Raw genomic sequence first — 20,662 nt, 5'->3', positions numbered from 1 at the left:
ATTAGTTTTTGATATATGGACTTTGAGGTTTTCTGGTATAGCAGCCGTATAGGGGCGTCCTCAAACTTTAGTAAACTCCAAGAGAAAAGAAAACAAACTTTGCAAAATCACTTTTGTGAACAAGGGGTGGGCAATGGGCCGGGTCGGACTAGCCCGGCCCTAAACATTTAAAGCCCTTCAGATATTAGGTCGGTCGGATTATTCTAAAGTAAAAGATAGGACCGGTCGGGCCGGATCACAAGTCTAAATCTCAAGCCTCGACCGACCCAAGTCCTCTTTAAGGGCTTTAGTGATTCGGCTTTAAGGTAGGCCTATATTTTTTTTTTTTTTACTACATCAATTTTAAAACTCATTTATATTACAAAAATGTATAATAATCTACAAACTCAAAGTCCAACCAATCTAAGTAATAATCCGTATAAGTCCAAAAATTTAAAATGCACATCCACAATCTAACTTAATCAAGACATCGGAGTTCGAATTTGTTCTTCCTCAGACTCAAACCTCACTAAAATTACATTTAACATTGAAATACATAGATAAATAATTATATTATCATTTTAAAGGAAAAGTAATAGATATAAAGAAGAAACATAATAGTTTTGGTTAAGGGTCATGGAAGTTGTTAAACTATTTATAATATCATAAATTATTTCTATAATAGATTCAAACAAATATAATATTACCTTTCTTCTAATTTAAAAGTGATTCAAGCTTTGTATATGGAAATGAAAATATTGGCTTTTGAACAGTGATGGAGAAAGGTTTGAGATTACAAAATGTCATTTTTCCGACAAAGGGTGTTTTGGTTTTATGTTACAAATGTCCGCTCAGTATTTTTCTTTAATGGTGTGGAAGGAAACCTTTAGTTTTAGACTTGGCTTTGGATGTGAATAAAAATATAATTTATAAAGAAATAAGTGAGAAAAGAAATTGAGAATAATAAGTTATGGACTTTGACTTGATGATCAAAAAGGAATAAAGTCTTATTTTTATTAGGCTAGTGCTTTCATTGTTCTTCACGGGCGCTTTAAGTCGACAAGTTTTTGTTTATATAAAACAAGTTATTGGAAAGACTTGGGTGTAAGTGATAAATTACAGCCGACAATGTTATTTTAATTGAAAATATTTAACAAAAAGAGTTGGACAATTATGGTATGTGTATTTATAGTGAAAGTATGAAACAGGGCCGGTTAGGGCTTGGTTAGGGTCGGGCCTATGTTTTAGAATCTTAGCCCTAGCCCTGCCCTATAAAGCCCTCACAACTAAAGCCCTCACAGAGTTTAGGGCCGGGTCGGTCAGGGCCGAGTTAGGGTCGTTAGGGCCAAATTCCCACCCCTATAATGTGAACAGACTCTCACTAATTAGGAGTTGCAAGTTTGCATTGCAAATCTTATGAAAAAAATTAAAGAAAACACTTGGGTAATTCAGCAATGGCAAATGGCCTTAAATAGTAGGGGAAGTGACGAATTGAAAAGAAAATAAGAATGGAAAGAAAAGGGAGAAAAAAAAAAACCAACGGCATCAGTTCAGTTGAATAACATATTAACATCCAAGTATCCAATCAATAACTAATTTGTACTTTACCAAAAAAAACTAATTTGTATGTACATTCGCGACAAATAGGTGACTTATATATACTATAAGGGGAGCCATACTATAATAAGTAGTTTCTTGATCTTACCAATCTTATTTGGACGTTTAATAGTTAGAATTTCCACTTGGTATATTTTTGAGCCCGACTGATTCATCAGATTTAAAACGCGTATACTTATTTTTGAAAGTAGTAGAGTAGGTGAGTAGCAGTTGGTTGAGTACTTGAGTTACAGAAGAACTACTAAATTGGCCTACACCAAAATACGCACTTGGTTAACGTTAAACATTGACTTCTAAAGTTCAATTAATCAAGTAATGTAAGTAATTAAAGGGGAGACACATTGTTTACAAAATTTCACCGAGTAGGAGTCAATGATTTAGTAGACACATGAGATATGGGCACGATGGATGCCTGGAGACGGGATGGGCAGGAAGCATAAGGTCAATTAAATACCTGAATCAACGTAACATTTGCTATTACTATATAGTATATACGCTTTCACATTAACTTAAGGTGGAAGGAGCCTTGGCTTTTTATGCATGGCGTGGGTCCAGATGTATGTGTAGTGGTGTTGTGTAAAGCAGTGAAAGGCAACACTCACGTTACTCTTCTTTTGTTCCTTTCTTCCTGCGCTCTCTCCTTTTCTAGTACAGTCTCTCTCTCCTCTCTCTCTCTCTCTTTACGGTTTTATTATAATCAAGTGATTCAAATCTCATCATTAGCTTTTGATTACTTACCTATTCAACTCAATATATGCTTATTATATCACCATCTGATAATGACTTGATGCCCAAACACGACAGGAACTACGGATGGCAATTGCCTTTCTTGATCAGTTTTTACTTTTTAATGCTTCTGTTACATTAATAAGCTTCTGTAAATAAAGTGGCGCACATGACTGACATGAGTACATGCATGATACAGTACATTTTTTTGTTCATCGAAAAAAAGATACAGTACATTTTTTTGTTCATCGAAAAAAAGATACAGTACATTTTTTTTTGGGTATGTATAGCCGTATAGGCCATACATGAAACACGAACTATGAAGTACTTAACATTTTAACTATCTCATTGTTCATTCCCTGTTAAAAGTGGTCTTCCAAAATTTTGCATAAATCCAAGCTTTTTCAAAGTCAGTTTTGTGGTGGCATATTAAGATTGGCAAATTTAGCCCAAGCTAAACTTCAAGCAGCTACCTTACTCATACCATTCCCAAAATTCTGCTACAATCATAGACATATAGAACCATCAATTACTAGCGATTAGTGAACAGCAGTTCCTAGACGAGTTGGGTAATAAGGAAAGGTGCACAATTGGCACAAATATCACTTGCAAAGTGAATAAACTTTGAGTCTTACCTATGCACGGACATTTAATTTACTGAACTGGTGCGTAGCCCCCAGTCTTTGGGCGCGCTGGCTTCAACACCCATATAAGTCCATAATTACAACTCTAGCTACAAGCGGGCAAGCGGCCTCAAGAGATTAATTTGGGTGGATGAGAAACGACTAGTAACCAAATTCCGTTCACATCATTTGATGGTATTCTGATTTAGGACAAGAACATGCAACTGCCTCGCCCTCAAGTACTCTTTCATCCTCGTGAGCTGTGACCTTGTCATCTCTTGAGTGTTCCAAAGCTAACTTGACTAAACTCTGAAGTGTGCTTTTTCCTTGCATTTGAAGTTACACTTTTTTTTTCTACCTTTTGAAATTAGTTCCAAAGTATCTTGTTAAACAACGTGTCAAGAAAAACAAAACGTGACATCTCAACCAACTTTGAATGTTAGAGCTTGGATTATCCTGTTAAATTGGAATAAGCATAAACTCTGTTTACAACTTGCACATTATGCTTTTCAGATTATAATCCTCCACTTAATAAGACGCATTCGAATGCACCAATGATCATAAAAAGGATTTTAGTGATCTCACATGCATTCTCACAGTCTGAGTCTCACACTCTCACCTAACAAATTGAAGGGCCGCTTTTTTAAGGATGTCAAAAAATAGTTTCACTTTGGTTCTTTAGGCACGTTGAATGTATTTTATTTTCATAAATTGATTATTGATGGATACTTGTATCTTTGCAACTTGCAATGTCAAATTCCGTTACACATAGTGAATAACGATACTTAATTTGTTTTTTTAATGTGTTTGTGGTACTATAGATTTCCAACACCACAAATTTATGTCTTTTGATACGATGCTAGCTGCATGTTTATGTAACATTCCTGTGGCATAGAATAGATAGACCCCCAAAAATCACCAAATAAGATGACCACCATTCTCCACCAACAATAACACTAATTAATTTTCAAGTAATTAGCTTAGCAATGAGATTCCCGCCAAAAGGAATCACACTACTTTAAGTAGATTTTAATATCAAACTTATAATAATCTTCCTTAGTTTTCATATTAATGATGATGATTAATACCTAATCCCAAATTAAACAAGTAAATGGTTGAGAGTTAGATGGAATTACGGAAGTGTATAAAAAAAATATAAAACACACAAAACAAAACAACTCATGCTCATCTGTCAATCTTTTTTCCTCGAAGTTCGAAACCAAAAGGTTACGAAAAGCATGTGCAAATTGGTCATTATAAAAAATTACAAAAGGAGTAATCAGTAAATTCAAACTCAATAACAAAACAAAATCATTTATGACTTTCACGTAGAAAACAGACCAAGACTGAAAACAGAATATTTCAATTGTCGGTCAAACAAATTTGTTTCTACTATTACTTAAGACATTCCCATTATTACCCTTTCCTTTACTTACAATTCCTCACTTGTCCCTTAGCGTGAAAAAAAATGCTTTTCCTGCTTTCTTCTCTGAAAGACAGTGTGAAACACTTCTCTCACTTCACACTATAAAGCTTTGTTAGAGAGAGAGAGAGAGAAAAAAGAGTAGTGAGTTGCTTTTTTTTTTTAACTTTAACTTTAAAGGTTAGCAAAGTAGAAGAAGAAAGGTGGGTAAGATTCCTTGTGTTGGGCAGAGAGGGTATGTTGTTTACATACTTTTATTATGGTTCATTTGCTTTTTCATAATAATTTACATTCTTTTCTTTTGAAATGGGATTTGAGGTGTAGTTAGTTTAACTTTCTCTTTTTTTTTTTGTGACTTTGAGCTACTGTTTTATGCTTGGTTAGTAAGTTTAAGTGAGGAAGATTGTTAAAAGGGTAGTGTGGTTTGCTTTCTTGTTTTCTGGCTTGGGCTTTTGAGGAAAAGTAAAGGAGTTTTCAGTTTGGACTTGAAAACTTGGAATTTTTTTTTTTTTCTTATCTGGGTTTTCAGCTGGAAGCTCATTGTCTGCTTGGATTTCTGGGGTTGTTTTGTTTTGGTGTGTTGGGGTGGCTGTTTTTAAGTACATTTTGTTTTTGAGAGTGATTTGTGGAGATTTGGGTGTTGTAGTGTGTAGGCATTATTTGATTTTGTTGTTGGGGTTTTAGTGAAAGAGAGGAAGAATGGCAGGAGGAGCGGCGCCAGCGCCGAAACAAGATGAGTTACATCCACATCCAGTGAAGGATCAGCTGCCCAACATTGCTTATTGCATAACTAGTCCTCCACCATGGCGTGAGTTTTAGCTCATCTCTTTCTTTCTTACTTTTAAGTCCTGTCATTTTCTGTTATTCAAGATAAAAGTGTAGCACTATTTCATTTGATGCAAAAAAGTTTTAGGGTGTTTGCACTGATTTTATTAGACAAGTTAATGAAGTCTCTGTATTTCTGGAGCAGCGGAGGCGATACTTCTAGGATTCCAGCATTATCTAGTAATGCTTGGTACTACTGTTCTCATTCCCACAGCTCTTGTTCCCCAGATGGGAGGAGGGAATGTGAGTTCTGAACTAGTAAATGGGCTATGTTATTCAGTTTGTTGCTTCATTTTTCTTCATTTTAATTAATCACATTTTCCTGTTGATAGGAGGAGAAAGCTAGGGTGATCCAGACAATATTGTTTGTTGCTGGTTTGAACACACTGGCCCAAACATTGTTTGGGACTCGGTTACCTGCAGTGGTTGGTGGATCTTTCAGTTTTGTGCCTACCACCATTTCCATAATTCTGGCTGGAAGATACAGTAATATTGTCGATCCTCATGTGGTATAATGATCTGACTTTTAGCACTCAAGTTAGTGACTGAACCGTGTACTTATGTTTTCACTTGATTGATCCTATGGGTGGACCATTTTCTGTTGTCTGTGCAGAAATTTGAAAGAATTATGCGGGGCATTCAGGGTGCCCTTATTGTTTCTTCAACTCTTCAGATCGTCTTTGGCTTCAGTGGACTTTGGCGTAATGTTACAAGGTTGGTTTAGAATGTATCTTTTGACTCATAGCATTACTGAGAGCCATTTCTTCGATGGTTTGATACCATTCAACTCCAAGTCGGAATACACACTCTATCTCATCAAGATTAATCTGTTTGGGCCTTTTGTCTGTGTGATCAAAACCTTGACTCACACCATTACTTGTTTATCTAGAACCTCTAATATTTTTTTCGTTGAGATCATCTTTTGACTTGTAATATATGTTCAGGTTTTTAAGTCCGTTATCAGCTATTCCTTTGGTTGCTCTAGCTGGATTTGGTCTCTATGAGTTTGGATTTCCTGGGGTAAATACTTCCGCAATACTTTCTTAATGGACTCTCTTTACCGGTTAATTCCTTTTTTATTTTCCCTCGTTTCCATCTTTTAAAACTTATAATCAACAAAATAGTGTATCTAACTGTTGTCTTTGAATGTTTAGGTTGCCAAATGTGTGGAAATCGGACTCACTGAGCTCATTGTGTTACTGATATTTTCGCAGGTGATACTCTATTTATGAATCTTGTATACTTAAGTCCTTGTTAAAATCAAATCATATAAATGTTAAACTAATAATCTTGAGTTCTATTTGAGTCTTGTTCTGGACTGTTTCATTTACCAATGATTCTATTTTGTTGAGCCTGATTTATACATCTGGTACTCATAACATGGTGGTATATTTTTTTCATAAAATGATCAAACACAATAGCAGTCTACTTGACCAGATTGTAGGAAAATTGTGTGGTGTATATTGTTAATTTTCACTGGTAAAAGTAGTAGTTTTTTAATGTCTTGTAATGGTTTCCTTTAACAGCTTAATAAACAATATGATGAGAATCTTCCGCCGAAGCAAAAACATGGTTGAAAACCAATGTCTTTAATGTTAAGGTTTTGACGTAAAACCTTGAATTTACATAACAAAATCATAATTTTCTCACAAAGAGAATCACACTCGTAAAAAAGAAATCATTATTCCTTAACAGAAAAATATAACTACCTCTGTAGAGCGAGGCGAACAGGGCTTATTTATAACTAGGGATTCTTGTTAACCAAGAACCCAACTAAAACAATATAACAAACACATACTAAGAGAAATGGTGGACCATGTGGTGACATAAGATATCTAGAATTGATTTAAGTATGCATTGAACAGTATTCTATCAGGTCTAAATGCTAACGGAATATTTAAACGAAAGATTTCTAATTGTTGCATGTTAAAATGACCGCCTTTTAATGCACAGTGAATGATGGTACATTCAATCATACATATGTCTCCTTTATTGTATTTTAGTCAGACTAATTGCTTTATTGTGTCAATTGTTTCTACAGTTTATACCTAATATGATACGGTCTAAGAGCCATGTCTTTGAACGGTTTGCTGTGATATTTTCTGTGGTAATTGTTTGGATTTTTGCCCATCTCCTCACTGTTGGAGGTGCCTATAAGCATTCACCACTTACCACTCAAATTAGTTGCCGTACTGATCGTGCTGGAATTGTTGGTGGTTCTCCATGGTAATTTGCTTCGGCCTCCTTGTATTTTATTGTAGTACAATTGTATTCTTACTAATTACATGGTATTGTCAACACTACAACATGTAATTTTCACTTGCCTCATTCCTTATGAGGCAAACAATGTAAAATTTGATAATCCACAATAGAAGTTTAGATCTCAATGTAAGTGTTGATGTTGTTTAAAATTTGGTTTTGATATGTTGAGTTACTGGATCCAACAAGTTCTAGTGCACTAGCACTTGATTCATTTTGTCTTCAGCTTTTAAGTGGTGGATTGTAGACGTAAGGAAGTACTTACTTTGTCTGAATATTAACTTTAGTAAGGTTTACAAATTGCTCTGAATCCTTTGGTTGATAGTTAATACTGCAAAGTTCCAAATGCTTAATTTGGTTTAAGAATCTGAGAAAATATGTTTCAAGGTTTAAAATGTTTACTAATATATGTGGCAATTATGACAGTATGTGATATCTATTAACCTAGTTTAAATCCTATTTCGTGTGTTCTTTGTGAATGGATTCCTTTTTCTTATTCATGTTGAGCCTGTGTACGACAGTGTCTGATGTACACGGATTGCCTTTTTGTAGGATGTTATTGATAATTATTATTATTGGTGAATTATGTGCAGGATAAGAGTTCCGTATCCATTTCAATGGGGAGCACCTACATTTGATGCAGGAGAAGCATTTGCCATGATGGCTGCTTCTTTTGTTGCTCTTGTAGAGGTCGGTATCCCCTCATCTCTTTTCTTTTTCTTTTTTTCTTGTTTCACCACCCATCAACTTAGCTATATGAATAAGCTCTTTATGTTCATTCCACAATCTCCATCTGAATGCCTGATCCTCCAGTTTCTGTAATAGCCAATTAATCAAAGACTGATTTTTTTCACATTATAATTAGTAGGATATGGACTCATAGGATGATTACGTTGTAGAGTGCAGAAATTATTGTGCACTTCCAGCACTATTTATATTTAAGAAAAGATATCATTTTAGTGTACATGCTTATGATTAAAATTTACAAGCACTGGTCCTGAGGAAAATAATTATATTATACAGTTGTTCATAGATCTTCAATCCTCAGTCAATTATTTCAAAGTATTAAGTGATCTGTGTCTTACCGGTGGCTAGTTCTTTAGATATGGACTAGGCGTGCATATTCCACATTTCAAACAATGGGGCTTGATTTGGACAATAATCAGTCTATCATGGAGAGGGAACATGATGATAATCTTGTAGACTAACTGAATATATCGCTAACAATGATGTATTTGTTAGAGATAGGGATGAAAAGTGGGATCTCTTGTCTAACTTTCGGATGTAGCTAGTCGAGAACTTGTAATTGGGATATTGGGATCGTTATAGGGCTTAACCTTAGAATCTTAGAATGGGTGTTAGGTCTCGGGAGGTGTCTGGATGTACCATGTTAGTGAGTTTCTCTCTCACATTTGTACCCTTTTTGCATCCTAATCAATAAATTTTACTTATCAAAAAAAATATACATTTGTACATTATTCTGCTGGTGTAGTGAACTATGAAGACTATTTCATCGTGTTAGTTACCTCATCCATCCTATTTACGTTAAATGCAGTCTACTGGTACCTACATTGCTGTGTCGAGGTATGCAAGTGCAACTCCCTTACCACCTTCAATTCTCAGTCGGGGCATTGGTTGGCAGGTAACAAACATATTATGTTGCAATGTTTTTGTTTCCAATAATATGCTTCTTTGTTTGTGTACTGAGTAGATTAAAAGTAAGAAAAAAGTACAAGTTAACTATAAAATGTAAGAAATCGTTTACCTGACTATGAAAGAATAGTATTTCATGTTGATTGGCCTCAACAAATATATGATGGATTGGTATTGAAGAGATTCTGTTTTGTTATATTTCTGTACTGAATTATTGTGCACTTTGCAGTAACATATATATCACTATATTGGAAGTGATTGCATTGTTAGTTAAGAAACCATCAATGCTGACTGTGTGGGACAATTATTTTGCTACTGTAAAAGCAAATGTGTAAGCGTACTTTAACATCCTTTTATATGTGATATTTCTGAATTCAGGGGATTGGCATTTTGCTCTCTGGACTGTTTGGAACTATAACCGGGTCTACAGTGTCTGCGTAAGACCGTTGAGACTAAACATCTAAAATTTTTAATCAGCAACCTCTAGCACTGAGTTCAAAAAAAAAAATTTCGTTGACACAAGTTTTCTCATGCTTTGTCGTATAACAGCGAGAATGCTGGTCTGTTAGCATTGACACGTGTTGGTAGCCGAAGAGTTGTGCAGATATCAGCTGGATTCATGATATTCTTTTCAATCCTTGGTAAGCTAATAAATCTTTGTACTTTGCTGCTGTCAAGTTTCATTCGTAATAGTGAACTAAACTCTCAGTGGATTTGCAGGAAAATTTGGTGCAGTTTTTGCTTCCATTCCGGCTCCTATTATTGCTGCTTTGTATTGCTTGTTTTTTGCCTACGTTGGTATGTATTTTCAAGAACTAGGTGACCTATAATGTAACTCTTGTCCTTACTTCTAAGCTTATTATTCTCTCACACAATGACAGGTTCAGCTGGTCTCAGCTTCCTTCAGTTCTGTAACCTCAACAGCTTCAGAACAAAATTCATATTAGGATTCTCTATTTTCATGGGTTTATCAGTGCCACAGTACTTCAACGAATACACTGTAGTTAAGGGTTTTGGTCCAGTTCATACTAAAGCTAGATGGGTATGCATACAAATCTTTTGCTGACTTTCTCGCTTGTTCTTCCTTTCACTAAATGTTCCTCTTGAAAATCTTGCAGTTCAACGATATGATCAATGTCCCTTTCCAGTCTGAAGCATTTGTTGCAGGCTTCTTGGCGCTGTTCCTCGACGTCACCTTGCATAGAAATGACAGTGCAACCAGGAAAGATAGAGGCGTGCATTGGTGGGACAAGTTTCGCTCCTTCAGGACTGATACAAGAAGTGAGGAATTCTACTCCCTACCTTTCAATCTCAACAAGTTCTTCCCCTCCGTGTGACATGTTATTGAAGTAAAAGCTCCAAAGCAGTGTTGCAAGCAGATCTTTCGCCTCCCCCCAATAGCTTTTTGGTGAGGGCTACGCTAAAATCTCAATTTTTTGTTGTTAGTTCAACGAAACACCTTTTCACGGTATAGATACATGAATTGTTCATTTTATGAGATAGGTTGACATGACTCTTTATTCTGCACTTGTGTACATCAGATGTTGATTGAAATCGACTTGTAGAAACAAATTCCACCTTCATATCTTGCATCAAGTGCCATGTTGAGTTTTTAACTGCTTTGCATTAGGTTGAGTTGGTTCCTATCTGGGATTGCAGTACAAGTTATTTTGACAAACAAATCGCTTGCTTGTCCACACGCCAAAAAAGAAAGAAAAAGGAACAGGTTGCATCCAGTCATTATAAGTTTGTAACTCGAACATAAAGAACGGTTTCTATCCAGGCTTTTCATTCATGTTAAAGAATGTAATACAAAATAGCAATTTCTGATTAAGGCAATCGGCGAAATTTAACGCGTTCGTGTATTGCTCACTTAGCAAGCCTTATCAAGTTCAATACGTTGGCATGATTGGCAGTTGTTGCTGACCATGGACTTTGGTCCACCTTGTAGAGATTTAGAGCACCACTAGTCCAGCTCCATATGCTTCCTCTCAAAAGGTAAAGAAGAAAAAGGAAGACTGTACAATCTGAAATTCTGAATTACAGAAAACGCATTGACCAATGGCTACATCTAGAATGGAAAAGGGGTGCACGATCAATAGGAGACCAAAGAGAAACAAAATTATCACCCCCCTTTCATGATGAGAACTCTGCCATTACCCTGACCCATATCTGCATACAGTACCACACTACAATGGACGCTTTGCTCAGAGTGGCAGCTTGATTTCCTTAAAACAAAGTTTTAATAGCGTCTGACCAAAGAAATATTAAACTTAGCCTCTGTAAAGTCAACTAGAAAAAGCGCATTCCTTACTGATTTCGTGATTTCCTGTCATTAAGATCTCGGAAAGACTAACGCGTCAAACACCCACACCAACGGCACCATGATCTGAGCAAAATTTGACATTTATATATAGAGTGAATTAGATTTCCACCCACAGCAACATGGCCAATTAGACTTCCACCCCCAGTTCTTTCAATATTAGACTTCCACCCCTAACTTCACACCAAAATACATTCCGTCTGTTTGCTGCATGTGCAAGTACACATCTACCCCTCACCAGGTAAAATGACAAATAAACCCTTTGACTCCCCCAAGACCAAAACTCATCCAATTGCCACGTGGCATCATCACACCCATCTAACTCCATCTAATCCAATGAACCTAAATTTTTTCCCTAAATGACGTCCACTACCCCTGCCCACCTAAAATTCCCAAAATAACCTCACTCAAGTTTTCTCAATGGCCACGTGTCATCATCCTAACGAAATCTATCAACGGTGGAGAACAAAACATGCACAACACGTCTCATCAGAGAACATTTTCAGTGGCACATGTTACTCTTCTTAGCTAAGCTAAGCTCAAGAAAAAAATCGTTGAATCATCCTAAGTTATCTTTTTCATTGTGAACTCCAACATGATGTAAAGCTCCATCTTGACAAACCCAACTTTATCTAGTTTACTAGACAAATCCATATGAACAAGAACTCAAAGCAAGTACACTGAAGCAAGTAAGTAGGTGGTAGCTGGTTTACTTACACGTGATCTTACAAAAACTTCAAGGTAAGTTGCTTAAATTTCGCACATTTAATCAGTTTTAACATGTTTTTAGGTGGTTTAAAGTGTGTCAAGTGAGAAATGTAAAACTTTTAGTCCAGTGTTTAACTTTCATGATAATGTTATTGTTAAAAACCTATGTTTGAGTACAATCTATTTAAGTTTTTGTCATTGTAACATGAGTTATTGTTTATATAGTTGAAAAACGTGTATAATGGTGGAATGTTTTGTTTTATAAATATGTTTGATTCATGCTTGTATTGTAATTTTGGATATTTTGTTTGTTTGGTTGTTATAATAATCAGATGGAAAGGGACTGTTTGGCTAAAAGAAACTTGATCCTTCATTATCATGGGACATTTCAAGAGGCACCTGATGGTTCACTATATTCCCAAGATAATTATCGAGGTGGTGTTATGGAGAAAATGAGGAATGTGGACGGGGATAGGATAAATTTTATGGATTTAGTAGATGATATAAAGGAGAACTATTTGTTTGATATTAGTGTAGGATTTGAAATATTGTACACTTTGAATGGTGAGAAGGTGTATGTTAAGAATGACAATGATTTGATGCAAATGTGGGCTAAAATGGAGGTAGATACAAGGGGGTGGAGTCATGTATTTGTTGAACTTGAAGGGGAACTTATAGAGCTAGTTGAAACTATGATTGTGCCAACTCCACAAGTTACAACTCCAAAGTGTAGGAAGCCTACCAAAAATGTAAAGAAAATGAGTACAAGGAGAAGAAGTATCACTAAGAATAAGTCTAGCATTAAAGATAATGATGATTTTTACTCAAAGAAGTGTATTGGTGCATTAGATGATTCTAATGGAGAGGATGACTGGAATGAGGATTTACCACCAATAGCACCTCTAAGTTCAGGTCCACAAGTTGATATATTAGCTCCACAAGCTGATATATTACCTCCACCACCACATACAACCAATGCATCTACTCCACATATTTCAGGTCCATCCTTTATTTCAGATTCCACAACACCCATTTCACATGCACCAACACCTTTTTCACCTCCACCACCACCACCACCAAGACCCATAGATGAGATTGAGGATGATGAGGGGTATAAGAGTACACATTCTTCTGAGGATGAGGAGGACCATGTCATTGCAAACAAAGTAGACTTTGTTGACTTCATTGCAGGGACTAACAGTATTATTGATATAGATGAGGGAAGTGAGCAGTCTGTGAACAAACCATTAATTTGGGAGGTGGGAATGGAGTGGCCTAACATTGATGTTTTGAGAGATGATATACAAGATTTTTGTATAGGAAATAAGTTTGCTGGTGACTTAATCAAGAATGACCCATTAAGAATTAGAGTGGTTTGTTTAGGGGAAGACAGAAATAAGGTACAATGTCCATGGGTAGCTTATTTCAGGAGAGATGAAGATGGATTCACAATGAGATGAATAATACTTGGAAAGCCAATACATACTTGTCGGTGATTGTGATATGTTGAACAGAATGGCCAATGCAAATTGGGTAGTCAGAAAAATTCAAGATCAAATGAAGGTTAGTTAATTATAAGTGTGTGGAGTTTAATTATCTCATATTTGTCTTTTTACATTGTACTAATGTAGTAACTCTTCTATTGTTTTGTCCAAGGTTCATTTCAAAACCATGACTCCTGTTTTCATAAAAGAAGAAGTCATGAGGGTTTTTCATGTCAATATAAGTTATTGGACAGCTTGGAATGCAAGATTCAAGTCTTTACAACAGATTTATGGTGATTATGAGGAAAGCTACAACATGATCCCAGTGCTATGTAACATGGTATACACTTTATAAATGTTTACACTTTGTGATTTCAACTATCCAAATTGATTGTACTGAATAATTGCATGTTTGTTGCTTGCTTGTAGATTCATGAGAGTAATGGTCTATCAACTATTGCAAAATACTCAAGAGATGTTGACACACTTCAGTTTGAAGGAGTGTGTATTTCATTTGATGCTTGTATTCAGGGTTTTTCAGTTGGTTGTAGGCCATTAGTGGGGTTGGATGGTTGTTTCCTTAAAGGGAAATATGGAGGCCAGGTGCTTATAGCATGGTTGCTTTAGATGGAAATAATGGTTTATTTCCATTGGCTATATACATTTGTAGATCTGAGTGTAAGCAGTCATGGAGTGAGTTTTTGAGTATCATGGCTGAGAAGCTAAAACTACACCCTTGGCCTGTTACCTTTATTTCCGGCAGGCAAAAGGGTTTGATTCAAGCTGTTAAGTGCATATTTCCTAGAGCACAACATAGGTTCTATTTCAAACACATGTATAAGAACTTCAAAAAGTTGTTCAAGGGTGAGTATATGGAACAACTTGTATGGCCTGCCTCAAAGGCATATAAAAAGGAAGGCTTTGAGAGGTGGATGGAAGTGATAAAAAAAGAAACATTGAAGCACATAAGTGGTTGCAAAAGGAGGAATATGAAACATGGGCTAGGTCTCATTTTGCTGAGGAACTTAAAGCTGAACAAGTAAGTAGTAATTTCTCAGAGTCTTTCAATAGTTGGATCTTGGAACTGAGAGACCTTCCAATTACCTGTTTACTTGACAAATATCACATTTTGTTGATGAGTTTAAGGTACAAGAGAAAACAGGCTTGTAAAGAATGGGATCAAAATGGATTGGTCCCTAGAGTGAATAAACATATATCCAAGATGATTGAAGTATGTCCCCACTACACATTTGAAGGTTCGGATGATCATCTTTTGTGGTGAAAAATTACCATGGTGATAGGTGGGTCATCAATATTGTGGACCACACTTGTGAATGTAGGGCATGGCGGATATTTGGGATTGTGTGTGTTCATGCGGTGAGAGTGCTCTTACCAAGGAGAGTTGAGTGGGTTGAGTACTGCAGCTTTTACTTTTGGGTCTCAGAGTACAAGCTAGCTTACACAAGTAATGTCAAACCCATGAAAGATGTCAAAGATTGGCCTAAATCTGTAAGTATGTATTTATATATGAGTTTTACATATTTGCCAAGTTTAATGTTCTTCAAACAAATTTATGTTCTTTAAAAAAATTTGTAAAGTGTTCTATTTTCTTAGGATCCAACCAAACATGTGAAACCACCTCCTTTGGTGAGGGGTATTGGAAGGCCTAGAAAGGAGAGAACGAGGGCTGAGGATGAAAATAAAAATGGGCATGTCTATAAAAAGAGGAAAATGACTTGCAGCAAATGTCAAGGAGAAGGGCATAATGCAAGGTCATGTAAGGGTCCTGCTGCATCAGAAGTATCAAGCAATGGAAGTAATGGAAGCAATGCAAAGAAAACAACATCAAGACTGAAACCTAAACCTTGGACAAGGTCTAGAATCTGGATGAGGAGAGTCCTTTGTCATGGGCGGGGGGAAAAGTAAGTTGTGATTGTCTTGGGTTAGTCATTGTTACTAAAATGATACCAAATCTAAATTGTTTTTTTGTCTTGTTTTGTAGAAAAATTGTCAGCGGAAGACTCAGAGTGGTATTAAAAAGTCAAAATACAAGGTATTAAGAAATGGCAGTGATGCTCCTGCAAGTGACCCTATAGCAGAACCACCAAGCAATGCACCAGTTAGAGTGGCACCACCAAGACATGAATACCCAAGGAAGAGCCAAAGCAATGGACATACCTTTTTCAAAGCACCATAGCACAGACATACTATGGGTGACTTGATCATGAAGCAAGGAGAGGGGCAAAGGAATAGTGTAAGTGTTTTACATGCTGCTATGGGTGACTTGATCATGAAGCAAGGAGAGGGGAAAAAGAAGAAAAAGAATAGTGCAAGTGTTTTACATGCTGATCATAAAGAAAACGAATTGCTAGTGTTGTTAGTGTTAGGGCTCCTTTCAAAGGCACCAACAGTTGTGAGTAGCTACTAGTGTTAGGGATCCTTTCAAGGCACCCACATCCAAGCCCGATGGAGAAGCTATCTGTGAAGCCCAGTACAAACCTAGACCAAAGTTCAAGGTGGTGGGTTTAGACTTGTTACTTTTGGAGTTACTTTTGGGATACTTTTGGAACAATGCAGTCAATGTATAGTTGGATGAATGATACTTTTGTAAGTTAGTATGTTTGCATTTGTTTTGGTTGTTTTTACTCATTTTGGACGAAAACATGGTGTATCTTGGGTTTTAAAACTTATTTTGGTATGTGTCAATGTATAGCTTATTTTGTTTCTGGTGATGGATTAATGGCGATCTTGGGTTTTAAAACTCTTTTAAAATTGGCAGTTATGGATTTATACTCTTAAGTTAGCAAGTTAGCATATTAAGAAAGAAAGTTGTGATATTGTGTTTGCTTATATAGGAAGAGACTCATATAGAAATGAGTACTCTATAGAAATAGAAATATTGTGATGAGTTAGTGTGATAATTTTACATCTGTTTTCTAGGGAGTTTTCTAGGCTGGCTAGTCAATGCCTCGTGAATAAACATTGTTCATCTCTGTTCTATAAAGGCATAGCCACCCCCCAAGCACAACTCACATCACCAATCACATCTTTCATCTCCTCACACAAAAATGCAAACAAAACAAACTCAACAAACAATGGTGAAAGCAGGAACAATGAATAAATTTGAGTTAGATAGCAAACAAATTGAACAATCTTTTGAGCAAATCAAGTCATTGCTCAAAGACAAGAAAGATCAGAGGGTGTTCTTGGAGATGATGGAGAACGATGGTAGGTTAAGTCTCAAAGTCAGAAGTACCCTTTGCAATTGCATGTGCTATTTCTGATTGGACTCTTATTTTTGGTCGATGTGAAGATGAATTAGGATCATATCCTCCACCTGGCTTTGCTCCAAAACCAGGGTTTGCTCCTCCACCACCAGCCAAGGGATTTGATTTGAAATTTGTATCACAACCAGAACCACCACAACCAACACCACCACCAACAAAAGCACATCCTCTTCTTCTCAGGCGATCATCAAGAGTAGGTGGTCCAGGACCATCACAATCACCTGGTCCATCACAATCACCTGCACGTCAAGCTAAAGAAATTGTCTTGGCACTAGAAGCAGCTGGAGTCTGCATGAGCAAGAAGAAGTCCAGCTACAAGAATAAGTAATCTCAAGTTTGTCCTGTTTCATGGTGTGCTCTATGGTTGAAGTTCAAGCATTCTATGTTTGAAGATTTATGTTTAGAGTCAAGTTAGGAGTTCAAGTCAGTGTCAAGTGTCCTATGGTGAGTACTCTCCTATGGTAGTTCCAATGTTTTGTCCTATTAGTTAGTTTCAAGAGTCAAGAGTACTCTAGTTTCAATGTTTAGAGTCAGTGCTAGTTTTCTCTGGTTTTTTCTCGAGTCTATTTTCTCTGCAATACTGTTTTACTCTTTTTGTTACTACTTTCCTCTGTTTTCAAACATACACTAATTGATTGAAGACTGACAAACATACTCTCCTCTGCAATACTGTTTTGCATACAGTTCAACATATTTGAGAAGACTAATTGATTGAAGAGTACTCTTGATTGAAATTGAACGAACATTTACAACATAACTAAAACTTGAGTAAAACTTCAGAGTACTCAAAACTCCAAAACTTAATTACCAAACTTCATTAACAAACTAAAACTTCATGAGTACTTCATTACCAAACTAAAACTACACTTCAACATTTAAAACTAACTCTAAAACTAAAACCTTAAACTTGGCAGGATTACAAGATGACTCTTACAAGATTATAACGAAATATCCAAAACAAAACAACAATACTGATAAAACTAAGAGTACTCTAACAAACTAGAGTACTCAACAAACTACAAACTTAACCCTTCTCTTTCCCTTTCACAGTCACATTTGCCTCGAACCCATCACACAAATTATCCATTTCTATTTCAATTGAAACTCTCCACTTCCCATTAGAACTCCCTACGAAGAGCTCCCCATCTACGGATAACAACTTACTAGGTTGTTCTTTGAGTTTGTTGCTCGATTGACTCCTTCAGAGCATCCTTCATCCATTGAAAGCCTCGGCACTTTGGGTTTGGGCAACTCAAAAACTTTTCACCAAATGAATGAGGTTGTTGTGAAGTTCTCACAACACGGCCAACATCGCATCTCTTGCAAGGAGAGCCATTCCAGGGACAATTCTAAATCCAATGATCAAGCTTTCCACATGAGAAGCAACCACGATCCTAAAATTAACAAAAGAGTACTCTTAACAAAATTTAAGTAACAAGAACTAATAAGTAACAGAGTACTCTAAGTAACAAGAAGTAATAGGTACAAAGTGGAAATACCTTCTCCAACGTTGCTTTTGACCCGACTATTTCTCCACCACCTCCCATTTTTTCAGCTTTTTCTTTCTTCCAGTTCTTCTTCCCCTTTGAGTTTCTTCTAGTTCAGAACCTTTGTTCTAAGTGAACAATGAACAATGGTCACGTTTTTAGAACCAAACGGCTATTTTTGCCACATGTCCATTGAGAAAACTTGAGTGAGATTATTTTGGAAATTTTAGGTGGAAGGGGTAGTGGACGTCATTTAGGGAAAAAATTTAGGTTCATTGGATTAGATGGAGTTAGATGGGTGTGATGATGCCACGTGGCAATTGGATGAGTTTTGGTCTTGGGGGAGTCAAAGGGTTTATTTGTCATTTTACCTGGTAAGGGGTAGATGTGTACTTGCACATGCAACAAACAGACGGAATGTATTTTGGTGTGAAGTTAGGGGTGGAAGTCTAATATTGAAAGAACTGGGGGTGGAAATCTAATTGGCAAACTTGCTGGGGGTGGAAATCTAATTCACTCTTATATATATATAAATATATATATAATAACAGTCCTTTTTCAGGCTCACTAGTTCGCGTAAGTAGCGGGTTAAAAAAAATAGTAAGTAAGAGTCTCAATTAATTATGTTTCCTTTATATACTAAATCTCTTTTCAAGAGTCCTAATTAATTATGTTTCCTGTTTCCTAATTTATACACATCCAAACAAAGAATAATAAAGATTACAGGAGAGACTTTCTTTTTCAAGAGTCTTAATTAATTATGTTTTCTGTTCCTAATCTATACATATCCAAACAAAGAATAATAAAGATTAGAGGAGACTCTATTCAAATCAGGAGAAAAAAATTGCTGATAAAAAAGCTAGAGAAACAAGCTGCAAGAAAAAAAAACTAAATAGGAACTAAAAGTCCCCAATATGTGCTGATTTCAAAAGTCTTTTTTATTTTGATTTGTGTTTTCCATAAAGTTTGGAGTGTTAAGGGAGAATGTAATGCAGGTCTAATATTAGAACGTTTGACTATGACTTCTAAGATTGACAAACCATACACTTTACGTATATATACCAACCCTAATTGTTTATCAACTCAGTCTACTTCCTCATCTAGAGAGAATGTTAAGTTATTTATTTTAGTTGTCACTATCTATATACTATCCACATATTTTAGTATTTTTCATAAGAACGTTAGTAAGTGGATCTAAAGCTTTAAACCTTACATGTATAGTTTTGGAGCTTTGAACTTCTCTTTCATATGAGCAATTCTTGATCAATAAAAAATTTCAAGTAACTATTTTCACTCACTTAATCCTCATCTACTAGCTGTATTTTATATAATGTGTTTAAGACTTATATTTCCTTTTTCTATAGTTATTAGCATGCCCCATCCATGCTAACGGATAAACTTCTTTTGACATAATAATAAAATTTCAGTGGATCCTAAAGATGTAAATATAGTTACTTATTGATGGATCTGATAACCAAGTGTTTTTTCCCCATATTCTATATTGTTTTTATTTATTTCAATATGTGGTTGTTATTTTTTAGGGTGAACTAGTATTAACCCCTAGATGAGCCAATTAGGATTCCCCCACTAGATGGGAAATTAGGGTCTCCCCTAAATACACACAAAAAAATTCGGTCAACCCACTTTGACTTTTTTTTTTTGTGTATTTAGGGGAGACCCTAATTTCCCATCTAGTGGGATCCTAATTGGCTCATCTAGTGGGGGGGTAATACTAGTTAACCCTATTTTTTATTCTTCATTTTTAATTTCCTAAGAGTATTTCTAGACCAATTTGTGCATGAGTAGACATCAATGATTCTATCCATAATATCTTTAGAAGTTGAAGTAATCCAAACTTACTTTCATGGTTGTTATTTGGTTATATTTGCATAATCTGATAAGTTCATGGTAGTTGTTTAAATTTTAAATGGGGTTCTTGGCGTTAGTAGTGTACTCAAATGGGAATTAATTACTTTGTACATGTTTAAGGTTTGTGTGTTAGTAGTTTGCATGCCGATGGTATTTTGGAGTAGATAAATTTCTCAAGAAGTGTCAGTGGCACTGCCAGAAATAGGAGATTCTTTAACAGAAGATGAGTTAGTAGACTTAAATGAGGTTTTCTTATTTTTTAAGGTATGTTTTGCTGAATAATATATATATATATATATATATATATATATATATATATAGGGGTAGGTTCCGTTTACAACACTTTTTATACAACGTTTTATACAATACCCCCCACCGGACCCTTCAAGATGTTTTAAG

At 35.9% G+C, this 20,662-nt stretch overlaps 2 protein-coding genes and 1 long non-coding RNA gene across 4 annotated transcripts; all 3 read left to right on the top strand.

Moving 5' to 3' along the window:
- The first annotated feature begins 4,448 nt into the window (after positions 1-4,448).
- LOC147523214 (nucleobase-ascorbate transporter 6-like) lies at positions 4,449-10,688 on the top strand. 2 transcript variants are annotated; one of them, XM_086597873.1, is made up of 15 exons: positions 4,449-4,603; positions 5,053-5,176; positions 5,339-5,436; positions 5,526-5,702; positions 5,807-5,907; positions 6,138-6,213; positions 6,348-6,407; positions 7,235-7,419; positions 8,046-8,142; positions 9,008-9,094; positions 9,484-9,542; positions 9,655-9,746; positions 9,826-9,903; positions 9,987-10,147; positions 10,224-10,688. In XM_086597873.1, exons 2-15 carry the CDS (start codon positions 5,068-5,070, stop codon positions 10,440-10,442), a joined length of 1,599 nt encoding a protein of 532 aa, XP_086453999.1. In that variant the 5' UTR covers positions 4,449-4,603; positions 5,053-5,067; the 3' UTR covers positions 10,443-10,688. The 2 variants fall into 2 exon arrangements, with proteins under 2 accessions (XP_086453999.1, XP_086453997.1); XM_086597871.1 differs by lacking the exon at positions 4,449-4,603 and having other exon boundaries at positions 4,736-5,176.
- Positions 10,689-13,629: 2,941 nt separating this feature from the next.
- LOC147523213 (uncharacterized) lies at positions 13,630-14,212 on the top strand. Its single transcript, XR_015196107.1, has 3 exons — positions 13,630-13,699; positions 13,793-13,960; positions 14,050-14,212. It is a non-coding gene; the product is annotated as an uncharacterized LOC147523213 (long non-coding RNA).
- A 22-nt stretch (positions 14,213-14,234) lies between these two features.
- On the top strand, positions 14,235-15,817 carry LOC147523212 (uncharacterized). Its single transcript, XM_086569881.1, has 5 exons — positions 14,235-14,659; positions 14,767-14,898; positions 14,961-15,129; positions 15,235-15,420; positions 15,623-15,817. The coding sequence occupies exons 1-5, from the start codon at positions 14,235-14,237 to the stop codon at positions 15,815-15,817; spliced, it is 1,107 nt and encodes a 368-aa protein (XP_086426007.1).
- The last annotated feature ends 4,845 nt before the right edge of the window (positions 15,818-20,662 follow it).

The sequence above is a fragment of the Coptis chinensis genome, chromosome 1 (assembly GCF_015680905.1).
Source record: "Coptis chinensis isolate HL-2020 chromosome 1, ASM1568090v1, whole genome shotgun sequence".
NCBI classification, from domain to species: domain Eukaryota; kingdom Viridiplantae; phylum Streptophyta; class Magnoliopsida; order Ranunculales; family Ranunculaceae; genus Coptis; species Coptis chinensis.
This window is presented reverse-complemented; position numbering and strand designations above follow the sequence as displayed.

Excerpts from the sequence above, each read along its gene's own strand:
- LOC147523214 (XM_086597873.1), top strand. The coding sequence starts at position 5,068 with ATGGCAGGAGGAGCGGCGCCAGCGCCGAAACAAGATGAGTTACATCCA. Across the intron at positions 9,543-9,654 it reads ACCGGGTCTACAGTGTCTGC|CGAGAATGCTGGTCTGTTAG; the intron begins GTAAGACCGTTG and ends GTCGTATAACAG. Across the intron at positions 9,904-9,986 it reads CTTGTTTTTTGCCTACGTTG|GTTCAGCTGGTCTCAGCTTC; the intron begins GTATGTATTTTC and ends ACACAATGACAG.
- LOC147523212 (XM_086569881.1), top strand. The coding sequence starts at position 14,235 with ATGGTTGCTTTAGATGGAAATAATGGTTTATTTCCATTGGCTATATAC. Across the intron at positions 14,899-14,960 it reads TCGGATGATCATCTTTTGTG|GGCATGGCGGATATTTGGGA; the intron begins GTGAAAAATTAC and ends TTGTGAATGTAG. Across the intron at positions 15,421-15,622 it reads AGGGTCCTGCTGCATCAGAA|AAAAATTGTCAGCGGAAGAC; the intron begins GTATCAAGCAAT and ends CTTGTTTTGTAG.